The 23835-nt window shown below is 45.3% G+C and overlaps 2 protein-coding genes across 2 annotated transcripts in view; one reads left to right on the top strand and one right to left on the bottom strand.

The window, feature by feature from the left end:
• Positions 1-18107, bottom strand: part of tbc1d19 (TBC1 domain family, member 19) — a gene marked incomplete in the record, with an annotated part of 30320 nt that extends 12213 nt beyond the window's left edge. The window contains 15 exon segments of the mRNA XM_037976589.1: positions 715-827; positions 3989-4027; positions 4441-4513; positions 5038-5148; positions 5261-5307; positions 6124-6187; positions 7563-7637; positions 7766-7841; positions 8256-8312; positions 9315-9360; positions 9466-9538; positions 9639-9820; positions 10663-10792; positions 15013-15172; positions 17972-18107. Coding sequence (XP_037832517.1) covers positions 715-827; positions 3989-4027; positions 4441-4513; positions 5038-5148; positions 5261-5307; positions 6124-6187; positions 7563-7637; positions 7766-7841; positions 8256-8312; positions 9315-9360; positions 9466-9538; positions 9639-9734 — 870 coding nt within the window.
• On the top strand, positions 11185-22236 carry cckar (cholecystokinin A receptor). The gene is made up of 5 exons (XM_017436144.3): positions 11185-12016; positions 13889-14140; positions 17950-18211; positions 18452-18579; positions 20040-22236. The coding sequence occupies exons 1-5, from the start codon at positions 11890-11892 to the stop codon at positions 20648-20650; spliced, it is 1380 nt and encodes a 459-aa protein (XP_017291633.1). The 5' UTR covers positions 11185-11889; the 3' UTR covers positions 20651-22236.
• Positions 22237-23835: the final 1599 nt, after the last annotated feature.

Consider the following 23835-nt stretch of genomic DNA (forward strand, 5'->3'; position numbering starts at 1 on the left):
GGGGGGGGTTGGGGGGGGGGTTGGTGGTGGAGGAAGAGAGTTCAAATAAGAGTCTGAGGAAACGCTTGATGCCGTTTGTCTCTCACTGGTGAAACGTAGAAACCTGGGCCCCTCCCCCCGACAGATCCTCTTCAAGGCCGTATTTCATGAAACATCAGGAGGTAACAGTCGCTTCCCACTTTGGATCGTTTATCAGGCGCTCGGCTCGTCTCTCACGCCGCTTAACGTGCAGAACGTGCAGTCGCCCTTTGTTTTCTGGCCTCAGCAGAGGGTTCCGGGCTCCCAGGGGTTTTCGAACGGGGCCTTTACCCACACAGGCAGGCAGGAGCGATGTTTGAGCGAAGCCAGCGAAAGCATTTGATTGTCCTAACATTTGTGCACGCAGCTGTGGCCCGCCAAGATAAACAGCATCATGGTAAACACTTGGATTAGGCAGAAGTTATAGAGAAGTTGGTGTTATATGTCAAGGGTTGTGTTTTGGGTTTTTTTTTACTGTATAGTGTAAAATCTGGGGCATAAAAAGTACTGGAAGTGAAAGCAATGGGGGGAAAAAAAAGAAGCTGCAGCTGAGAGCTTCAGCTTGGGAATGAATGCAGCTCTGTGTGTGTGTGTGTGTGTGTGTGTGTGTGTGTGTGTACGGCTGGTACACAGCAGCCACCGGAGGGTGAAATTAGCCGCTGAACGTGTGCGTCTGTGAGTACGCGGCCACCGTACCTGCGGCTGGTTGGTGGAGTTGAGGATGAGGGCCCACAGGTCCGCCCGGAGCCCGGTGGGACAGCCCCGCCTGCTGTACTGCTGCGCCGCCGCGCTGTCCTGCTCCGCCACAACTGCACAGAACAACAATGCAGCCGTCTGTTAAATAAATGACTCGTCTGCGCGCCTTCAAAGCAACTCTGTGAGGCGAAAAAAAGAAATAAAATGGAAATGAGCGCAGCGGGTTGAAAAGGGGTTTTCTCCGTTTTGTCGCCTTAGAATCTGGGATTTCAAACGAGTTGTGTGGCTTTTCTTTCAATTTAAACAGAAAACCCATTTCTTATTATATTATAACTGAGAGTGCGTAACAATTCATCACCCTCTATAAAGTCAACACCTCGCTGAGCCACGTTCTGAGGACATTAGAGTTTTCGTCGTTTTCAGCCTTCCTTGTTAATGAGCGGTTTTCCCAGTTCCCGCTGATGAAACACCCCCCCCCCGCCACAGCACGATGCTGCCACCGCCGTGCTTCACTGTAGGCACGGTCTTCTCGGCGTGACGAGGTGCCCAAGACACGATTGTTGCCCTTAATGGTCACAGAGTCCAGTTTTAGTCTCATCTGACCCCAGCAGCTTCCTCCACGTGTTCGAGGAGCCTCCGACGGGCCCTCTGACGCTGATGGAGCCCAGATCTGTGCACCCCGCGGTGCTCCTGTGGACAGATCCTCTCAGCTGTCTGGCTCCATCAGGGTTCTCCTTGGCCTCTCGGATGCTTCCTAGATCATCGCCCTGATGATCTGTCCATTTCCTAATAATGAATTTAATGCTGCTCTGTCTGCGGCATGCTCAAGATTTGTTTTTTTTTTTTGTTTATTTGTTTGGTTTTTTTTTAAACCAACCGCAGATCTGTTCTTCTTTGAAGAGTTCCTTGGTCTTCATGCTGTCTCTTGCTTGGTGGCAGCCCTCACAACTTAGAGGTGTTGATTCTGTGGACTATACATTAGAAGAGGTGCATATATGGACCTTATTTAACTAATTATGTGGCTTCTGAAGGCAAAGAGGGTGAATACATACGCACGCACTACTTCTCAGTTTTATGATTTTTATAAAAAAGGTTACTTCTCGATTTAGTTCAGTAGGAGTATTTTGTGTAGGTCTATTTATATTTATATTTATTTATATTCAACTAAAAACTAATTTAAAATCCGAGCTGCAAGGCAACAAAACAGAATACTTTTGCACCCCATGGTTTGAAAGAAAATTAGTAATGATAAAAAAATAACTATTGTGGTACTTTAACTTTGAAATGACACATTCTCTCCTCGTAAATAAAACTATTTAGTGTCACGGAACAATGTTTTCTTCTTGTCCAGTCCCTGTCAATTTAAAAAAAAAACACACAGAGCCCCACTTTATAAATAACAAAGAAATGGCTCCCAGTTCTGCCAGTGAAAATTACACAATATGTACGAACGTACCCAAACCCTGTCGCCCAGAACAGGACAGATGGGAAAATGAACACCTGGCCGTCCTGAACGTCTGCTCGGCCAGAAGCAGGCGGTTCAGCACCGAGGCAGGGGAGAGATTGGTTTTCTGAGGGGGGGCCGAAACTAAAACTATTAACACAAATCTGTAAAAATTAGAAAACCGTTACAACTCTTGTAGTCATCTCTCCTTTTTCCCTTACTGGGATTGCTGCATAACTTTCCGGCAAAAACACTCGGAGCCCATGCTGAAAACTGCCCCTAAATCTATACTGTGACAGCAGCCAAAAACACACAGCCTTTGACTTAAGGTGCTGGCCGGTTTCTGCATAAACTAACCCGCTCCTCTTCCCCCTAAATTTCCCCGTTTGACTGCACTGAGCACTTGGCCTGGAGTTAAAGCCGCGGCCCGGGAGCCAAAACCAAGCCAGCTGAGGGTGAAATAGTGAGCCGAGGGCGCGTGGTTGTGTATTAGGAAGCACAGCGCGTGCTTCAGAGACATACGATGCTGGACTGGTGTCAGCGTTAAGGCTGGTGGACGCAGAAGCTTTACGGGAAGTTCACACATTCGCTCCGTATTTTCAGTGTTTATAAATGTAATGCGGTGTTTATATTGACATTTGTTTAAATTAGGAAGTAGGGCTGCATATTAGTAAAAAACGTGATTATAATATTACTAAAATATCACGATGACAGTACCGATTGAGGTAAACTTCTATTTTCTTCGCTCTTCTCTTTCTGTTCTGTCGTAGCGACGTTCAGACCACTCTCTGTGCATGTTTGGCATCTCGGCTATCGAGATCTTGGGATTTCTGGCGTACATCTACACAAAGGAAGTGGTATGTCACTCCACGGGAGGGGAAAAGGTTATTACGTGAAGGCTCAGCACTGGTTGCTGGGAGACCATGAAACTGAAACAGCTGTCATTTTAGTGCGGGGAGGTTTCATGGCTAAACTGGACCAGCCTGGTGGCCAATCTTCATTATTTGCACATTGCACCAGTAAGAGCAGAGTGTGAAGGTTCAATTAGCAGGGTACGAGCACAGTTTGGCTCAAAATATTGCAATGTGCACAACATTATGGGCGACACACCAGAGGACAAATTGTTAATGCACGTCTTGCTGGCGCATCTGTGACCAAGTCGGCAAGTGATGTATCAAGAGCCGCGGTATCCAGGGTAATGTCAGCACACCACCGAGAAGGATGAACCACATCCAACAGGATTAACTGTGGACGCAAGAGGAAGCTGTCTGAAAGGGACGTTCCAGGTGTTTCAGCTTCACTCTCTAACCCCTGTAGCTCCTTCTTTCCAGCTGCAGCTTGAATGCTGCGCGTGTCTGTCAAACCACGAAGGAAAAAAAGCCCTGGAATCTCAGAAGAGCGAGCAGCAACGTGTGTTAACCTCAGAGATTTTGAGCTCTTTGAACAGCAGCTTCTGGACACCAACTGCCTTCGAAATCCTCAAAATAAACTAAAACTAAAAGGCCTGCAGAGCTGTCGTCTCTTCCTCTTTTCTTCTGACTGGACGCCCAGAACCCAAGTTAAACTGCCCTCAGTTCTTCATCCATCCATTTTCTTTACCCACTTCCCCCTTCTGGTGTCTGTCTCCACCAGTCACTGTGTGAGAGGCTGGGGGGGACACCCTGGACAGGTCTCCAGTCCATCACAAGGAGACAAACAACCATTCACGTCTCACTCACACCTTGGGGACAATTTAGAGTTACCAATGAAGCTAACGTGGATGTTACATTCTATTCTTATATATTTTTTTTTTTCACAGCAAGGTCTTGAAACCAAGAAACACACACCAACCTTTTTTCCCGACGTGAACGTAGTCGCCTTCAAACAAGTCTGCGCGGAGAACATGAAAGAAAAAGGAGAGCAGATAAGATTCATCAACAACGTTATCGGTTTGCTGTACAAACACACAGATAGCGGAGGCTGCTCCATTTAAAGAGGACGTCGAATCGTAACAAATGTCCATTTCTAAACTTCACAGAGATATCGTTTGAGAGACTCCAGACGGGGCGCGAGGCACGGCAGGGGAACGGGAGCTGATACACCACCGCCGGGGTTTACAGAAGGTTGGGGCCAAACTGCTCCACCGCAGAAACGCGTTGTTTAACCCCAACCAGATCCGTTTTTTTTGTTGTCGTATATTTGGGGTATTTAAAAGCCGCTAAATGAGTACTTCCAGGCTCGTCGTGCCAGATTTATCCTTTTATGAGCTTAATATTTAATGGTACACACACACACACACACACCTGGATGGATGTTCCCAACGTCGTCGATCCCCAACTGCCCCATGCTCAGGCTCAGCTCGGAGTAGGCTTTTCTCTGTGACGGAGCAAAACAAATTCAGGTAATCCTTCATTTTAAAGCCAAAAAAAACCCCTCATTTGTTTTGAAATGGGGTTCTACGGAGACCTTATGAACAGCCAATATCTTACCTGTGGCAGATAGCGCTTTGAATGACATCAGTTTGCAGAGAGAGTCTAGTTCTCTAAACATTTAATTATATAAACCTTTACATCACTGTCATTTACATGGAGGTTTTACGGTTGTATGCAAGCGCTAACGGCAGCAGCAGCAGCTAGCTGTATCACTTTCAGCTGGAGTATCATCATGTTTCTGCCAGAATAACCATGTAAAGCAAAACTGGTGACAATTAAGCTTTGTTTTTACGAACTGAGAGCCATCTTCAGCTGGTAAGATACTGCTCACAGAACCCCACTTCAAAACACCTCGTATCGTCGTTTTCATGCCATTTTCTGGGTCAGTTTAAGTTTTTATTTTTCTGAAAGGCTGTCAGGGGCCTGGAGAAAAACACACAGTGCCACCACATTAAGACTTGTCCCCACCAGCTGTGGGACGTCCCGGACGTTGAGGGGAACCTGGATGAGACCCCAGTGGCTGCGGGTGCTGACGTCCTCGCAGCTGTCGTGGTTGGGGTTCCTCAAACTGATCAGAACCTGGTGAGACGGATGAGACGACGAGGTGATGTTCGTCCTGACCTCTTTGTTGCAGAAAAAAAATAAAATAAAAAAAAGGAGAACTTATATAAGCAGGAGGGACTCTCATTACCTCGAGAAAGTCCTTCGGAGCGTAGACGGGCCTGAAGCGGCTTAAATCTGAGAAGGACAAAAAACACATTAACAGCCTTTATAGGTAGATTATTTATAAAGTTCTCCACTTGACCCAGGGAGGAGGAGGAGGGGGGGGGGTGTTAAAACGCAGCTTTTAAAGCTGGCAAGTCAGGGAGCGGAGCAGCTGAGGCCGAATTCAAGTGGGACTTCCACCCGGCCGTCTGCGCAGCTCGGCTGTAAATTCATGTGACGCGTCGCCGCCGGAGCAGGGGGTTGGGGGGGAGGCATTAGTGTTTGGATGGAAGGAGGATGACGGGTGTGGGTGGTGTGTGTGTGGGGGGGGGGGTGCTGCCGCTGGTTATCGCCGCTCCGTGCGAGAGGTCTGGATAGCTTCTTTATTCGCAGTCCAAAGTGTTTACAGCCGGAGGACGGCACATCCTAAATGTTATTATATGTCCCCCCCGAGCCGTGATAGAACTGTTAGGACTAAAGATATGCGTGTCCTCTGGCTTCAAGTTGAAAACGAGGTCTGCCTGAGCCCATAAATCCGGACCTTAACAACGGGGCGCTTCAGCACGTTCCTCTAAAAAAAAAATGTATCCGAGTCAGAGTAACAATCGTAAATTCGACTGCGGGATCGCTTTTATGGCTGTTCTTTCCTAAGTCCTCATCTAAACAAGAGAAAAGCAAAATCAACACAGTAAAAAGAAAGAAAAAAAAAAAGTACAAATCCTCTAAAGTCCAGTTTCTGTTAGAGCAAATGTGACAGCGGCGGGTCCGGTTTAGAGGAGCGGAACTTTAAGCTGAGGCTAAACACGCCGGCGCTAATCTTTCAGAAGAGGCAGATGTGCGTCCGCAGACCTGGTTCGTCGGTGCCCATCTCGTTCCACTTGTTGGCGAGCTCCTTCTGCTCGGCTGCAGGCCTCTGTGGAGCAGACAGAAACACAAGACGTCAATGAACACCTCCGGCTCGACCGCCATCTCTGCCGAACATACGGAGACCGCAGACCATCCGGCCTGGTTGTTACCGATACACTCGCCGGTTACAAAATTTTAAAAAAAAAAAGCACTCGGAAAGAACGGTCTGATCCGCGTCGGGGACGGTACCGATTCGGTTCGCAGGAGGATCCTGAGCGAAGTGACGGTGCTGTCACAGAGGTGCTGGAGCGTCCAACCATCGGGAAAAAAAAGAGTGCCGGCCAGCGGACACGGAGGATGACTTATAGAGCAATAACAGCGCCTGGCGGAGTTTGATGGAGGGCCGACGTTAGTGCACGAGGGCTCCGATTCACCCCAGAACATTCGAGTTCAAACAGCGCTGAACGAAGGTCTGAACCGCCTCGGTGGGCAATGAAAACATTTTTAGAAGGTGGTCCATGGCAGGCAGCAGCAGAGTTCTTACCTGAGCTGCTCAGCTGCTGGCTGATTAAAAACAAACAAACAAACTGTCTTTGTTTGCTTTTCTTCTCTGAAGGTTTTAATAAACGGTTTAATCGCAATTCTTGTAATAAATAAAAATGTCCGTTTCGTCAGGATTTTATCAATGAGGACAGATTTCCAGGTCGCCAAGTTTCTCTTCAGTTTGTTCTGATTGTTTTAGAGCTGATCAGACCACTGCGGTCACTGTAGCTACAATGTTCTGTGTCGATCACAGGACGGTCTAAGCGGTTTTACGTCACGTTTTATTCGCCCGATTAACACGGAGCTGAAGTTACGCTCACGGTGAAGCGATGTAGAAAACAGCTGATGTCCTGTTTGTGGCACGCTGTGTGTGTGTGTGTGTGTGTGTCTGCACACCGTCTAGGTTATTGATATCTGATTGCAGATACACATTAACCTGCCCGGTGGGAATCTACTCGATCAAAGCCGACCACATGCGAGCAAATGACCCGAGAACAGATCACAAACGACACATCTGAGCAACCTCTCTGTCCGCCATGATCACGAGTGACCACGGTGTGAACACGATGGCCCTGGGGGGTCATTCTGACAGCGCTGTGCAGAGATATGCCAGCGTTACTTCTAAGATCGAGGTGTGGGGAGCCGTAGGGTCTGACTCCAGGTCGCCTCTGGTCGGGATTCAGGGGACCCCGGTGGAACAAAGACATCCTACGTCGCACGTCCCCCCCTCCTGAGACGGACCGGCAGCGTGCTCACACCGTTTCATTTCCTTTCAACTGCTCCATCTGTGCGATTAACCCCTTTTCCTTCCCCCTCAGTGAGCGGATAAAGGCCGTCCGAGAGGCGGCGGTGTGCTTAGGTTTAGCTAAATTATCGGCGACGGAGCATATTTTCGCTACCTTGCGAGCCAGCGGCACTTCGAGCTCCGTGCTCATGCTGTTCAGGCTTTTGAGGACGCGCTTCTCCCAGCTGGCCTGCGAGAGGAGAAAACACACCTGCAGCTTTAGCTTCAGATCCCACCTAAGGTGTATTAAAAACAGGGTTTACGTCTCTGACGATTGGCAGACAAGAACGAGGCGGAGACGAGAGGAGACGGACTGACCTGAGCCTTCCTCATGTAGGCCAGGGGTTCTTTGAGATGCTCTGCGGGAGCTTTGGGACGACACGTCGGCAGCTGGCTGGAATAGGAAAACGCAAGAATTCACAGAAGTGCTTAAAAGACTGCGGGCTTTCAAAGAGCGATGCCAACAGAGACACAAACGCCGCTTTACTCAGAAAGAAAGGCATCAAAAATAAAGTCCTAAAAGGTTTCCAGTTTGTCGCCATGAGTGGCCCTGCGTACAGATGAGATGAGTCAGAACTCATCTCCACTACATGCACCAGGTCCTGCTCACAGCAGGAAAAAATGACTCAAAGTCTTTGAGCACTAAACAGCAGCTGGCCTAATCTAAACACCTGTGAGAGCACGTGCCGGGAGGTGGCGGCCGTTATGTCGACGCCGGGGCCTGCAGAGAGCAAAAGAAACAACAACAAAAAAAAAAGGCCCGCTTGTTCCTGAAGGGACACATTTTTCAAAGCGTTAATGGACCTACGGCGATATTAAAGGGAGTCGGCTGGGGGTTTCAGCTGCGGATCCCAAATAAACAGACCTGAAACACCAAAGAGGGACAGTCAGAGTTCGGAAAAAAAAAACAGATCGGTGAGAACATGTTCTGATCTCACTTCAAATACTTTTAGTTTAATAACAACTGCTGTGAGTTCATGTAACTAAAATTAAATACGATAGGAAAGAAAACGCAGTAAACTGGTAAGCTGGGAGCTGAATGACAGCTGAAACGTTGTTGTTGAAGGTAAAACAAGCTGAACACGAGCAAAACATAAACAACAAAGGTTAGCTAATAGCTAGAAGTAGCAAAAGGCTAGCATGAATGCAGCAAGATGCTCATTAAACAATAAAAGGAAATCAAAAAATTAAAAGGACAGCTTCAAGTAGCAAAAGGCTAGCTAGGTGCTAAAAGTAATGGAAATGTAGCTAAAAGTAACAGAATATAAAAAGGCTCAAGTAGCAGTAATGCACAGGAGCTAAAAGCTAACAGTTGCAACATGGTAGCTTAAAACTTAAAGTAGCAACATGCTAACTAAAAGCCAAAAGTAGCAACATGCTAGATCAAGATCGTTTCTTGGCAGCAAGTTTATCAACAAGAGTTTCCTGCTCTCTGTTGCTCTTTTCACGTCAAAATCAAAGATTACTGCGAATTTAAAACTTCATTTTCTTGGCTTCAAAGTAACCGACACAGGAAGACTTCATTACACAAAATGAGACGTGACAGAGACTCGATCTGTCACAGACTGGAGGGTCAGATCTAATAACATGTAAACGTTATCTTGGTGGGCTGGATTAAATATTACCAGGGGCCGGATCTGGCCCACAGGCCATGAGTTTGACACCTGTGTCTTTAGAGGGCTCCAGTTTGTTCTGCTGGTTTAAAAAGTATTTTAAAAAAAAACAACAGAAAAAGCCTGTCTGCAACAGCTCCATCCTTCTAACCCTGACAGAGCCGCCTGTGCGTCGATTAGCTGCGGCGGCCATCTTGGATGCCTCCACCAAACCAAAGCAACCCACCAGCCCCTCCGGAGGAACTGTGACTTACACGTGGAGCTCTCTGTACACAGCATTCTGCAGCTTCTTCTCCCAGCCTGAAAAAAACAAACAAACACGCAGTGACTCAGCGGGATTTCTGTTGCATCAGAAAGGCAAAAAAAAAAAAAAAAAAAAAACACAAGATATTCAAATATTCCCACCTGACGTTTTGAGGAAATTACGCACGTCCTCTTTCAGAGACTCCAGTTTGATCTCAGGTCGATGTAAACAGTCCTGGGAAAGAGAGCAGCTCGTTGTGTTATCAGCTAGGTTAGCTTTGTACCGAGGGTGAAACAGAGCAGCGGGGGTGTTAGCCTGATGCTAACCGACTCACCTTAGCTTGCCTTTCTAGCTGAGAGTGTAAGCTGCTCCCTCTGAGCCGCTGGACGATCTGAGCGACGCTCTGAGAAAACTCCGAGCCGTCCTCCATCCTCCGGTGTCACCTGGGAGCGACACACACACACACACAGGCGCGGCTTCACCTGCTGAGGCTGCAGCGGTAACCTGGAGACGTTACTTAGCAACGGAGGGTCGGGTCAGAGGGGCGGGGCGGGGAGGAGAAACAAGCGACTGGTACTTTGGTTCCGACATAACAATAAAAAAACACGTTCCGATGTTTTTTAAGTCAAATTCGAAGTGTGACAAATGTATATTTCTCTAATAAAATAAATATATTCTATTTTCTATTTGTTTTCTTGTTTATAGTTTTTTTTTAGACTGCAACTACTTCAGTTGTTTTAACCCTTTACTGGTTCAGGATATTACAAACATTTTTGTTTTTGTAAACATTCCCGGTGTTTTTCCTCAATAAAATGAAGACAGAACCCAGACAGACTGCACCGTCCGGGATGTGCAGTGTAAGCGCTGAAACATGCTAAAGAAGCTAAAACTGAAGCGGAAAACTTAAAACGCTCGGAACAGAGGCTAAAATGAGCAAGACAGTAGCTAAAACACCAACACAATCAAAGCAATAGTCAATAATTAACAAAACGTTTAAATTAGCAAAGCAGCAGCTAATAAAGCATACCAAGTGCTAACAGCTAACGTTAGCTAAACAGTAGCTAGAAGCTAGAATTGAGCTAAACAGTAGCCAAAACTAACCAAAACAGTAAAAGCCAACACAATCAAAACAATATGCAATAATTAGCAACAAAAGTTTTTTAGCAAAACAGCAGCTAAAAAACAATATTAGCATACCAGTTGCTAAAAGCTAAAATGAGTAAAACAGTAGCCAAAACCAACAAAACAGTAGCTAAAACACCAACACCATCAAAGCAATAGTCAATAATAAGCAAAGCTTAAGTAGCTTTTAAAAAGCACAAGGCTTTTCAAGAGTTTGTGGTTCAGTAACGGCTCACCTCAGACTCTGTGGCTACTTGAAACTGAAGGCAGCAGCAGCAGCTAGCTGTGGCAGGTCCCGGTGCAGGCTGAGGCACTTCCTGCAGGAAGCTCAGGATATTTCTGCCAGAATAACCGTGGAATGTGAACCTGTGAATGTGACATTAACAACGTTCCAATCAACAGCTACAAAATTCTCTGTGAACTCAAAACAAAAGGCTGGACTTCTGTTCTGTAGCCGGAAAAATTTGAGTCGGATCTTAAAAATAACATCATGTGCTCGAAGCACGTGTTGAGGGCGACTCTCGGCTACTACCACACCAAGTTTCACTTCAATATCTGCAAACCCGAGTGAGTTGTAGCCATTTTTGTGTTTTCTAAGTTCAGTTAGCTGTGGCAGCCATCTTGAATTGGGTCGGCTTCCAAAGTTGATCAGTTGCAGATGTAAGACAGTTGATTACTTTCTGAGACTTTCATTCAAATCCGTCCAGTGGCTCATGAGATATTTTGCTAACAGACAGACAGAGCTGACTCCAAGAATTAAGGCGGCAGTTTGAAGCAGAAATGCTACGCGCTGTGTGGTTCCTCGCAGCCCGTGCTGTTGTGGACGACTCTCGGCGACTACCACACAGAGTTTTAGCTCAACATCCGTCAAACTGACCGAGTTGTCACCACTTTTGTGTTTTCTAATATCAGTTAGCTGTGGCGGCCATCTAGAATCGGACTGACTCCAAAGAGCCGATCAGCTCTGGACGCGCACCCAGTGATCCACATCTGAGAGTTTCATTCAAATCCGCCCAGTGGTTCGGGAGATATTTTGCTAACAGACACACGGGTTTTTGAGAGCCTGAGTCAGTCCGCCCGCCGCCGACGCTTCCAGAGAAAATGCCACAGCCTGCAGCGGCATGCCTGGGATGGGACACAAATAGGTGCAGCTTGGCTCCAATCTTTTAAAAATCGCGTAAACAACCCGGGTAAGAAGTCTGATCTTATATCCTAATTTTTTTTTTTTTTTTAGGGGGGAGGGGTTGTTGGGCTGAGCTCCACATGCAGCTGAGCGCGCCCTCAGAGCGCGCAGCAACCTGTGGGGAGGCGGGCTCCTCGGCTCTCCTCGCTCCTGGGCTGGTTTGGATTTTTGTATTTGGTTTTTCTGGAGCATGAACCCTGGTGTTCAGGAGACCGATCTGACCTGAGTCTGTTGGAGAGAAGGAGGCGAGGGTTGGGTGGTGGTGGAGGAGGAGAGCAAAATGGAGACGTTTACCATCCAGGACATGCTCCTGAACTCGACGGATCTGAACAAGATTCTGTGCAATTTCGGGATCAGGAATCTATCGGAATGTGAGAGCAGCCAGGAGCTGTCCGCCGAGCCTCAAGGTATGCACACGGCTCATTCATTCAAATATATATCTGTGGCTTTTTATATCTTAAATAATAATAATAATATAAGAACAGGAGCTCCAGCTTGTGGCAAATAAGCGCTCGCTTTTGGGCATTTCTTTACGCGTCATTGCGCATTAAGGCGCACGGCTCGGGTCCTTTAAATGCAGGTCAGCGCGCGCCAAATAGGCAGCGGCTACATGTAGAAGACAGAAAGCGTTATTTTATGATGCGTTATGGTTTTTGTTTTTGTTTTTTTTTTCCTCCCCCAGGGTTAGACTCAAACAGAACAGACAGGAAAACAAAGGCGCGAGCTGCGCGCCAGTCCAGTCTGTTACAGATCAGAGGGATGGAAACCCACAGAGACAGAAGTTTACAGAAATCCATCATGGGCACGGATGTTTTAATGAGTTATTAGAGCAGTACTTATTCAAAAGAAAAAAAAAGAAGAAGCAAGAATTGGGCACACAAGCTTGGAGTTATTGTAGAATTTTTTTATGTTTCTTTATTATTCGGCTTGTGTGGCTTTTCTTCATTTATTTCGTTTTATGTTTCGAGTTGTATTCATCGTTCTGAGCAGCGCTTTGGTCCCGTGGTTGTCTCAAGGATGCTCTCTAATCCACGGGGTCAACACTGCGCAGGTGTACATCAAATACGTACCTCCACCTGCATTAATATTTGCTTAAACGGCCTCCAGCAGTTCTGGCTGGTCTTTCACCACCTGTTCTTTGGCAGAACTGGGAGATCATTTAACCAAACTGGTTCGGACCGGGCTTTTGAGTGAAGTCGGCGTTAATGTAAGCCGGATTTGTCCGAGCAGGAACCAGATGGATGTTTTTTTGGGACACCCAAGTGTGTCCGAGTTTCAGCCGTCTCTCGCTGTTAATCTGAGGCGAGGTGGACGAATTTGGAGGAGGGGCGATTGGCTGAGCGGGAACAGGTGAGGAGGGACGAGCTCAGAGCCGAACTAATCACACATAACAGAAACAAACTCAACCTCCTGGAAGCACTCAGAGCGCAAACCTCCACAAAGGCCGCAGCGTGATTACAAAATAGAGCAATCCGGGTCATAATCTGGATCAGCACCAACGTTTAACCCATTATTTTTGTTTCAACCCCAACATCTCCTGAACATTTCCTCCAAATCTGTTCGTCAGTTTTTACCTGACCTTTGCTGACAGACACACAAACAAACCAGCAACCGGAAACAGAACCTCCTTGGTGGAGGAAACAAAATGTTCACATGTAGGAGCAGAGACCTTGACCTTTGACCCCATGAATCTTGAAATCAACAGGCATCATCTTTGACCCATGAGGTGTCCAGCTGTGGAGTTTAACATTCCTGTTCTACAGTTGCAGAGTGAGAGCACGGGCTGATCTGTGACCCTGACCTTTGACCTGATCCTTCGGTCCTTGCAGCATGAGCCAGCCACGGCCAGAGCCACTGCCGACGATTAATGGGTCAAAACTATAAAACCCGAAGTGTAAAATGTTCAAGGATTAAACTCCCAGACTGGGTCACTTCAACTCTCAAAGAGTGGAAACGTAAACCCATCTCTGGTGTTATTTTAATCCGTACAGGTTTGCTTCATGGGTTTTAAAGCCTCACCTTGACTCCAAATCCTAAAAACCATTGTAAGCGTGCGTTGTGTAACCATTCCGCTCCAGAAAAAAAAAAAAAAGAGCGGCTCGAATCAGTTATTAAAAGCCAAAACAACGAATATGACATCATGCCGCTGTACGTCCCGAGATATGGACGTGTTCTGTGTCAGAGAGGGTGAGTCAACGTAGCCCATAGGTCTAATTAAGAGGAATGACGTGAACGTGTGTGTGTGTGTGTGTGTGTGTGTGTGTGTCCTCCTCTGCCAGACATCAACCAGACAGTCCGGATCATCCTCTACAGCCTCATCTTCCTCCTCAGCGTCCTGGGGAACAGCCTCATCATCGCCGTCCTGGTGAGGAACCGGCGCATGAGGACCGTCACCAACCTGTTCCTGCTGTCCCTGGCCGTCAGCGACCTCATGGTGTCCCTGGTGTGCATCCCCTTCACCCTCATCCCCAACCTCATGAGGGACTTCATCTTCGGCATCGGCATATGCAAGCTGGTCATGTACTTCATGGGTACGTCCGTTCAAACGCGTCTGAGAGGTTGGAGCCCACAGAAGGACACATCGAGAAATCTTCACGGGTGTCCAAAACCCCAACATAACTTTGTAATAATCTACGCTAAATACCAAAAAAAAAGCTGCACAAAACATGTAAAGAGAACCAAGTTTGAAAAGAAAGCTGCAGTCAGCTCATTACGGTCACTGTGGTAACCACACTCCGGTGTCTCTCACTCCCTGACAGCAAACGTAAGAAAGACAAGCAGAGTCGGACTGAAAAGTAAGGCTCAAACAAGTAGCCGCTGTGTAAAAACTCTAGGTCAAATATTAAAACTTCTTAATCTACGACCAGCAGAAGGGTCTGATGGTCACACTTGTGATTTTTTATGTGCCCACAGTGTTTTTTGTAGGAGATATGACAAGTTAAAAAATAAATAAATATTCACTTCCGATTTTGAGCGAAAAAACAACTGAAGTCTGCGGACGCTGGGGGGTGACTTATCTGCCTTTTATAGGGATTTGAGAGAAAACCGTAAGTCCTACAGCGGCGGGAGACACTCTGAGTGAAAGAGGACAAAAATATCTACGTCTTGATGCTCAACGTGTAGACGTAGCAAAATAGAGTTGTGAGAGTGAGAGGAGTTTGTTTGGAAAAGATTTCAACATTTCGGAGATTCAAAAGGTTACTGTCAGCTGAACAAATCGGTCAAAATCATTCCATCTAAAATGTGATTGTGTAAAAAAAAAAAAAAAAAACTATCAAAGATACGAAAAAGACAGCTTGGTCAAGTAAAGTCCACCTTTCTGTGACCAGTTTAAACTCTGAATGATGTTTCTGCTACGAAATATGTCTGAGCTACAGAGCTCCAAAGATGGCAGATTTCTCACCTGTTTGGCCAAAAACTCCATTGTCGTCTTTGAGGAAACTTCTCACAGTTTGTCGTCTCTGTTGTACGACATACGGCCACCGAACGTCACCGCACACTAGTCCTGATCAAGCCGTATGTTTTGGATGCATTTACAGGTTTCGTTTTATTTATCCTCAAAGCTGCATGACGGGAAGAATGGACAAAAAATTGCATCCTTAGAACAGCAGAAAGGGAAGGAAAGAAAAATGAAATTTCCAGTAAAGAGGAAACAGGAGAAACAATTTCGGAAGATTTGAACTGTTCCTTTAAAAGGTAAAAAAAATAAAGTAAATAAGCTGAAATACTTTGGAGGTGGACTTTCCAGCGAAGACGGAGGACGAATCCTTGTTTTAAATTGTTACAAATGAGGTGACCGGACATCTCGGAGCGATAATCCTGCTCGACGCCAGCTCTTATCAGACATTGTCTGCATCTTTAAAAAAAAAACAAAAAAAAAAAACACATTTTGATTAAAAGCGTGTCCGTAAATAACTGAGCGAGGAAAAAGAAAACAGAGAATCTGAGTGGCCTCCGTGAGTCAGCAGGGACACGTCCAACCTCATCAGGTTTAGGAGCTGAGGGACAAACATTATTCACCGTCATTAGCCGCCCTGCGCTCCTTTTGGACTCTTTTTTTTTTTTTTTTTTTTTTTTTTTTTTTTTTTTTTTTTTTTACTTTCAGGTGTTTAATTTTTTCTTTTTTTTTTCCAAAACTACATGTCTCAGACATTCCACCTGTGGGGTGTTCACAACATTTAATTCCTTCTAAACACCAGATTCTGTAGCTGGAAGTGGATCGCGGTCGTCTTAAAACAACTGCAATCTCAAATATTTATATTATATATTATATTATATAATATATATTATATATATATTATATCAGGTACACGTTTATTTAATAAGTCCGATAGCGTGCGAGCACGATTATCCCACAGCAGCAGCTAGCTACTCTCTGATAAGAGCTGGCGTCGAGAAGGATTATTGTTTCAAGATGTTCAGTCACCTCATTTGTGACAATTCAAAACGGTGACTTGTCCTTTCTCTTCGCTGGACAGTCCATCTTAAAGTTTTTCAGCTTTTTTTTAAACCCTACAGCAACAATTTGAGTCCGAAACATCACAAAGTTCCAGACTCCTTGCAGTTCCCCTCCTAAACAGCAGGTGTCGCTACTCAAAAACTACAGACATGTTCATTTTGTGTTTTGTTTTGGGTTTTTTTTTCCCGCAAAAGATTATTTTATGAAGACTCCGATTGACTAAAACATAAGCCATAAATTCATTTTTAAAACTTACTCAAAGGACTAAACATCTAATTATTGCTCCTTCTTAACGCCGCACGTCAAGGTCCGCGCTTTACTTGATGTGTCTGTTCCATTTATCGACCTTCAGACCTTTAAAATCCTTCGTGACAAATTGCAAAGGGGTGATTCAGCACATTCAGTGGTTTTTTTTGGTCTTTAATTTGTCTGTTAATCGGATAAGTACCTCCTCTGGTGCACCAGCAGAAAGCCTCTGCTCAGACTAATGCCAACGAGGAGTCATTACAGATGATGTGTTGAAAACTAATATTTCATTTTCATCCAATTACAGCCAAACGAGGAAATGTGAGTTTAATTCCCCTCCTCGCTGCTGCTCCGTCATTAAGCCGCACGTGGAGATTAGAGTGCCGTCTTTGGGAGATCAGCAGATCATTTGTCTGCGTTTTTATCTGCTCATGGGTCGTTCCTCTCGGGCTGTGCGCAGCGATGTGTATTTATAGAACTTCGTTATTGTTAGGGAGCGCTTTAACGCTGCCCCGACGGCTGCAGGACCTGCAGCTCAACAGTTAAATCGGACAAATCATTAATGTGCGCCGTCACCAAAAAACACTATAGTGAATGTGTTAGGAGGATGTCTGGAAGTTACAAAGATTAATGACGAAAAAAAAGAAAGAACTAATTACAATTTGGTTTTTCTATTTGATATATACCTACAGAACTGAAGGAAACTAGCCTTTTATGTTTGGCTAGGCTAACCACCTATAGTTAGCTTAGCCAAACATAAAGGTTAGCTTTCTTATGTGCTGCTAAGCTAATTGCCTATTGTTAGCCTAGCCTAGCAAGATATAGTTGTTTGTCTTTCACATAAAAAATGGTCTTTTGTGTCTTGCTAGGCTAACCACAAGGACATAAAAGTTAGCTTTTTATGTGTTGCTAGGCTAACTGCGTAGAGTGGCTTAACAAGATATTAAAGCTAGCCTTTATGTGGAGCAACTAGCGAGACATGACAGCCTAAATGTCAACCCAAACCCTGTCAAAATGTGTTCAGCTCAGTTGGGTTTTTGTACGTACAGATCTGCATTAGTAAGTAAATGTTAAACTAATAAAAAAGTGTTTTTAAAATTTGGATATTGCTTTTTTCCCAATTTGCCTCTTTAGTTTTTGCGCAAAGCTAATTCTCTTCTGGGGTTAGCTGGACATAAATTAGCTCTAACTTTAAAAAAGTTAAGTTTAAAACTATTCCAGAAAAGACTTAGGCTCCTAATGCACAAGTAGGGTTGGGAAACTAGGGCTGCGAAACAATTATCAACGCATTTTGATTATTTTGACGCATATCCCACTCAGAAGGCCTCTATGAGATCAGTAGACGGAAACCTTGTCACTACTTTTAGTTCCTCTAGCTCAGCGGTGTCCAAGCCTGGTCCTGCATGGTTTCGATGTGAACGTCAATCTAAACCGTTCAGTCACAGAAGCAATGCACCTAGTGAGCTTTTGTATGTTTATATAATAAAAAACTGTGCTCTTTTCAGCTGTTTGGTCTAAAATAATGACAATTCAAAGAGGCCACAGAGTCCAATCCTCACCGAGCTCAGGACAGACTCTATTAAGCTCGGTTTTGTTAATTTTTGGCCCTTTTTTTCCCCCGTCCCCTCTGTTTAGGCGTCTCGGTGAGCGTTTCTACCTTCAACCTGGTGGCCATCTCCTTGGAGCGCTACAGTGCCATTTGCAACCCGCTGACCTCCAGGGCGTGGCAGACGAAGTCCCACGCGGCTAAGGTCATCACGGCCACCTGGGTGGCGTCCTTCATCCTGATGCTGCCGTACCCCATATCCAGCACCCTGAAGACCTTCACCCGCCTCAACAACAGCACGGGGCACATGTGCCGCCTGGTGTGGCCCAATGACGTCATCCACCAGTCCTGGTGAGCGGGGACCGTAACCTCGGGCGGCTAACTTGATTGATTTTCCCACCCTGGCAACGCGGGTGTGAGGCGGACACAAGGAAGAAAAAAAACAACAATTTCAAAGACTGTAGCTCTGCTTGGTTTCTGCTTCCTCAGTTAATGTACAGATGAAGCTTCACTGCAGCTCAGAACAGTTTGGCCGTGATGGTTTTTTTTAAATTTAAACTCACTTATTCTTGTGAAATGTGTCTGCTGTAGGTACGTCTCTCTGCTGTTGCTCCTCTTTCTGATCCCTGGCATCGTCATGATGACGGCCTATGGGCTCATCTCCTTGGAGCTCTACCGCGGAATCAAGTTTGAGCTCTCCAACAGGAAATCCAGCAGAGGTATGGAAAACTAAACATTCGCTCCAAGGCTGCGTTCCCAGCAGCCATGTTTAGTCCGCTTTAATCAGACTCTAGGTTCGTTCGCCTCGAAAGTCCGGTTCGTTTGGGGAGGTGTGAACGCATAATCAAACTCCGGTCCGCCCAAAAACCTCGGTCTTGGTTCGGTTGAAGTGAACTCTGGCGCTGTTCGAATGCATATGTGAACACAAGTGGACCGGAGACCGCTCCCAAAAGCAGGAAGTGGACTACAGCACAGAGCCTTCTGGGTAAATACAACCGAAACATGTTTCTACCACTAGGGGGAGAAATGGCTCGTGGTCAAAACAGAACTCCTAAAACAGCTATAATTTGACGCCGCTCCAATTTGGTTTCAAGTTACGCTCTGTGTCTTCTTCAGAGGTTTTCATGTCGTTTCCTTCAGTAGTTCTTGGGTGGGGGTGGGGGGGGGGACAGGTTGCTCAAAGGGTTTGGACTCGATTGACTCAGTTCAGTGTGAATGAGAACCACAGCAGCTGAAAATGGAACAAAAGTTGACATTTTGGTCCCCGATCAACCCGAGTCTACCGGACTATCAGGTGTGAACGCAGCCTCAGTGTTCTTCTGGCTGTGAAGTAACACGTGTTTAATGCTACATGAAGCAGAATGGTTTCTCTGGGAGACGCGTGAAATAAATTTACATGCTAGTACACAGAATTGGGACGTGAACGTGAGGTAAAACACTGTTTTCGTCTAATTTAATTACACTACTAGCACATGCTTAAAAAAACATAAAAAATACGTACCCCTTCTTGTCTTGATAGTCAAGTTTGACAAAATGAGACCTAGCTCGCGTAACCCATCTTTATCTGTAATAAAAATATAACATGACCTTTTAACAATGAGGCAGTCTGTGAGCTAACAGTTTGTTTAGCCATTAGCGTGGCAGCCAAAAAAAAAAGGTGGGAATTTTTTTTTTTTTTTTTTTTAAACCATGCCCTTGCAGTTATGTACATTCCAGTGGGAGGAAATGTGACGTGAAAACTGAGTTGAGTCTTGGTGTTCATTTCAATTATTTCCTGCTGAATTTAAAGCACATTTAGTCCTTAAAACTTCATTTATAATTTAATTATGCTCAAATTCTTGAAAACACAAAGGGAACTTAAAAGAGTTGAATCTCTGAAGGACTAAGAACTTTTTTTTTTTTTTTTTGGCCCGTAAACTGATTATGATGTCAAGAAACTTAATTACTTTGGTTCAGCTGAGAGCTGAAAAGGAAGACATTAGTTGTTAATGAAAAGATATAATTACACGTTTACAAGAAGTCTTTTGTAATCTTGACGGTCTGAGCTGAACGTAGACTTTTCGAGCTAGATTTGGATTCGACAAACCTTTCACTTTTAGACCAAATTAACCCTAGATGTTTATCGATGTTGTTCTGGAGTGTTTTCAAACCTAGAGATGTTCTCTATCCTCCCTGACAGACAGACAATCCAGCATCAAGCCGGGTGACAGCGACGGCTGCTACCTGCAGCCCTCTAAGAGGAAGAGCCTGACGGCGGGGACGGGTTTGTTCCCCAGCTCCGCCAGCACGCCCACGGTGGGACGGGTGTGCAGCAACAGCTCCACGTCCAACCTCATGGCCAAGAAGCGCGTGATCCGCATGCTCCTGGTCATCGTCTTCCTCTTCTTCCTGTGCTGGACTCCCATCTTCGTGGTGAACGCGTGGCAGGCCTTCGACCGCCACTCGGCCTACCGTCTGACCGGCGCGCCCATCTCCTTCATCCACCTGCTGTCCTACACGTCGGCCTGCGTCAACCCCATCATCTACTGCTTCATGAACAAGCGCTTCCGCCAGGGCATGCTGGCCACCTTCACCTGCTGCCGCTGCTTCGGGAGGAGAGGCGGCGGCGGAGGCACGAGCGGCGGCTCGGGGAGGTCGGCCGGAAGCAGGACCGCCAGGGGAGGGGAGGCGGGCCGGTCGAGAACGGGGCCAAGGAGCCCCGAGCAGAACGGCCACACGCCTCCGAGCGGCGCCAGCACGCGGTTCACCTACAGCGGCGTGCGTGGGTCAGCCTGGAGCGAGCTGACGTAACCCAGCTAAGAGGAGCGACTTGACTTTTACCGTGCGGCGGGTCGCGAAGCCCTCACAGGGCTCGCTCACAGGACCCGGTCACGTCCAGCTCTGTTGACATAACCTGGGTAAATAAGTTCATGACTGTTGAACTCTCGGTACTCTCACAGCAGCTCGATGGGGCCGGATGCCCCGTTAAAACCTCCAGCGTCCCGAGCACTGACTGATGTGATCCGGCCTCGTGGATCAGCGTTCCGATGCAGCATTAAATGAGTCGGAGTCGAAGTATGCACAGATTTCACACTTCCTGCTGTGCTACCACCAAGCAGCGCACCCAATGAGACGTTGTCCAGGATTGTTGAAACTTCCCCTTTAAGCCAACAGGACAGTTTACGGGACAATGTCATCGCGTAAACTCTGTTATTATTGTGGCAGTTCTTCACTGCTTATTCTTCTGAGCGTCAGACTGACAGTAGTTCTTGGTTTAAGGAGTTGGGAATTATCTAATGAAGTCATGACTCACCTCGCTCCATTTCTGACTGGCATCCCTTTACATTCCTTCTCTTACTATTACCAATCAAACATTTAAAAGTTAGCCTTTTTACGTGTTGCTAAGCTAATTGTCCAGTGTTAGCCTAACAAAACATAAAAGATAGTCTTTTATGGGTTGCTAAGCTAGCACTATTAGCTTAGCAACATGTAAAAAGGCTAACTTTTATGCCTTCCTGGTTAGCCTACATCTTTTATGTTTTGCTAGGCTAACAAGACATAAAAATTAGTCTTTTATGGGTTGCTAGGGTAACCAGGAAGACATAAAGGTTAGCCTTACATGTGTTGCTTGACTAACTGCCTGGAGTAGCCCAACAAGATATAAAAGCTAACCTTTTATATCCAGCAACTAGCCTAGCGAGACAGAACTAGCTACAATTAGCTTAGCATAAATGTTAGCCTAAACCCTGTCAAAATGTGTTCTGTTTAGTTGGATATTTGTACATATTCATCTACTCCGACATAAAGTGTTATAAACCAGTTAAAATGTAAAAAAAAATTATTTTCTATTTGAACATTGCTCTTTTCCAGTTTGCCTTTTTAATCTTTGTGCTAAGTTAGTTCTGTTTTGGGGTTAGCTAGACATACATTAGCTGTTACTATAAACCGTTATACTAAATACTTAAAGCTGAACAGTTGAAGTCTAAAGGAGCGATAATTTATTTCTGCTTTTATTGAGCAAACAGAAAAAAATCGATTATTGGTTGAAGAATACTGTAATGAAGACACAATATTGTCGAAATTGTCTTTTTTCTGTCTGAATGATGAAAGCTGAACAAGTGATTGATGAGCTCCAACCTTTTTTTTTTTTAACAAAAAAAGATCATTCTGAAGTGTTGTTAGAATAACAAACATTTAACATTTGATTTTGAGCACTGGGATATGTCCAATAGTTGTTTTTTCTTTTTTTAAGATGCTAAATGGACATTGATTAGCAGTGCATGTGGCGTCTTTTTTCCATCTGTATCATAATGAGACACTTTCAGTTTCTAAATAACCATCATTACACCAAATGTACTTTTTTTTAAAATCATATTAAATAAACTCGATGACGAGCAGTTGTTGTGGACTCAAGTGTGGTTAGCTTGGCAATTAGCAAGCAAAAGAGCGGGAAAGATCCATCTTACATTCAGAGCACTAAGCTAGCCTATCCACCATCTTCACTTTGGCTTTATTAATTATGTTAAAGTGAGTATTTTCCAAAATTCCAAATGGTTTATTAAACGCTGACTTCATGGACTGAAAACTTAAGTCTTCCTTCTTAAAACCTGTTTTAAGACTCAGGCCTTGTCGGCCATTTTGACCCAATTTCAGCAGGATGGTTAAATACTTCCCCACATATATGTGGAAAAACTTTAAACTAAAACCATTTACAGGAAAATAAATAAATAAAATCTATTGATGAGGAATATAGCGGGCGGTAACCCGATCCGTTTTACACAGCGAACATCTGCCGCCGCCGATATGCAATCGCACCCGAGTGGCTTCAAAACAAAAATACCCAACAGCACAAACAGTTCACGTCCTCGACCTTCTGAAGGGACTGCGGAGACAGGAGAGGCCTTATCGCCTTCTGTGGGATTTTCAGCACCTGCGGCTTCTCTTCAAAGCGCAAATTTCCCGCCGGCCCGAATGCGAATCCTACCGTTAAAACCCAGCAGCACGCATGGAGCGACACGTACCCGTTTCCCTTGGGTGGTTTCGTGCTCAAAACCTCAATGTTCCTCTAGAATTTTGGTCAGTTTTTTTTGTTTTTGCCCATTTTAAGGACATGTCTGAATGTGACCGGATAATCCCAGACTGAGCATGTTTGTGCTTTCTACAACCCATTTACTCAAATAGAGTGTAGGCCGACTCAGGGCAGACAGCTTTTAACAGGTTTCTTAGAGGGGGAAAAAAAAGAGAGAAAAAGAAATGGACAGAAAAGACAGAGGGGGACTCCAGTGGGACTTCTCACCCTGCAGCAAACCGGAGAGATCCACAAATACTGTGTGCTTTAGAACGGGAAAAAAAGGCTGGGTTTGTATACTTCTCAGCAACGATAGGACAAAAATAAATTAAAAAATAAATAAAAATATAAAAAATGGACAGAGAGACTTTGGTAGGGACTTCTCTCCCTGCGACCAATGAGGATGCAAAAAAAATTTTTTAAAATTCTGTGTTAGGGGGAAAAGGGAAAAAGTCTGGGTTTTTTGTTTTTTAGAAACAATTGGGGAAAAAATAAATGTGCAAATAAATCAAGACTGATTGGACAGAGGGACTCCTGTGGAGACTTCTCACCCTGTAGCCAAGGGCGAAAAAACGGTAAAGATCCGGGTAAACCGTGTTTACGGTTTTTCGGCAATAACGGCACCAGAAAAGCGAAAAGGACAGAGGGGGCTCAGTGGGGATGTTCAAAAACTAAATTATAAAAATAATAATGTTTTTTTCTCCTAAAGGAGGAAGACGACAGAGTGACAGCCGGACTTCTCACCATGTAGCCACCGGAGAAGCAAACATATGATTAACGTAAAGAAGGGAGCAGTCGAGGGTCACCCATTTGTAGATTTCTTTCTGCAACAAATGAGCAAGAAAATTAATAAAACCACCACAATGACGGACAGAGGGACTCGATGGAGGCTTCTCACCCTGCAGCTGAAAGGGCGATTTAAATGTTT

Source organism: Kryptolebias marmoratus, linkage group LG7 (genome assembly GCF_001649575.2).
Source record: "Kryptolebias marmoratus isolate JLee-2015 linkage group LG7, ASM164957v2, whole genome shotgun sequence".
In the NCBI taxonomy this organism is placed as follows: Eukaryota; Metazoa; Chordata; class Actinopteri; order Cyprinodontiformes; family Rivulidae; genus Kryptolebias; species Kryptolebias marmoratus.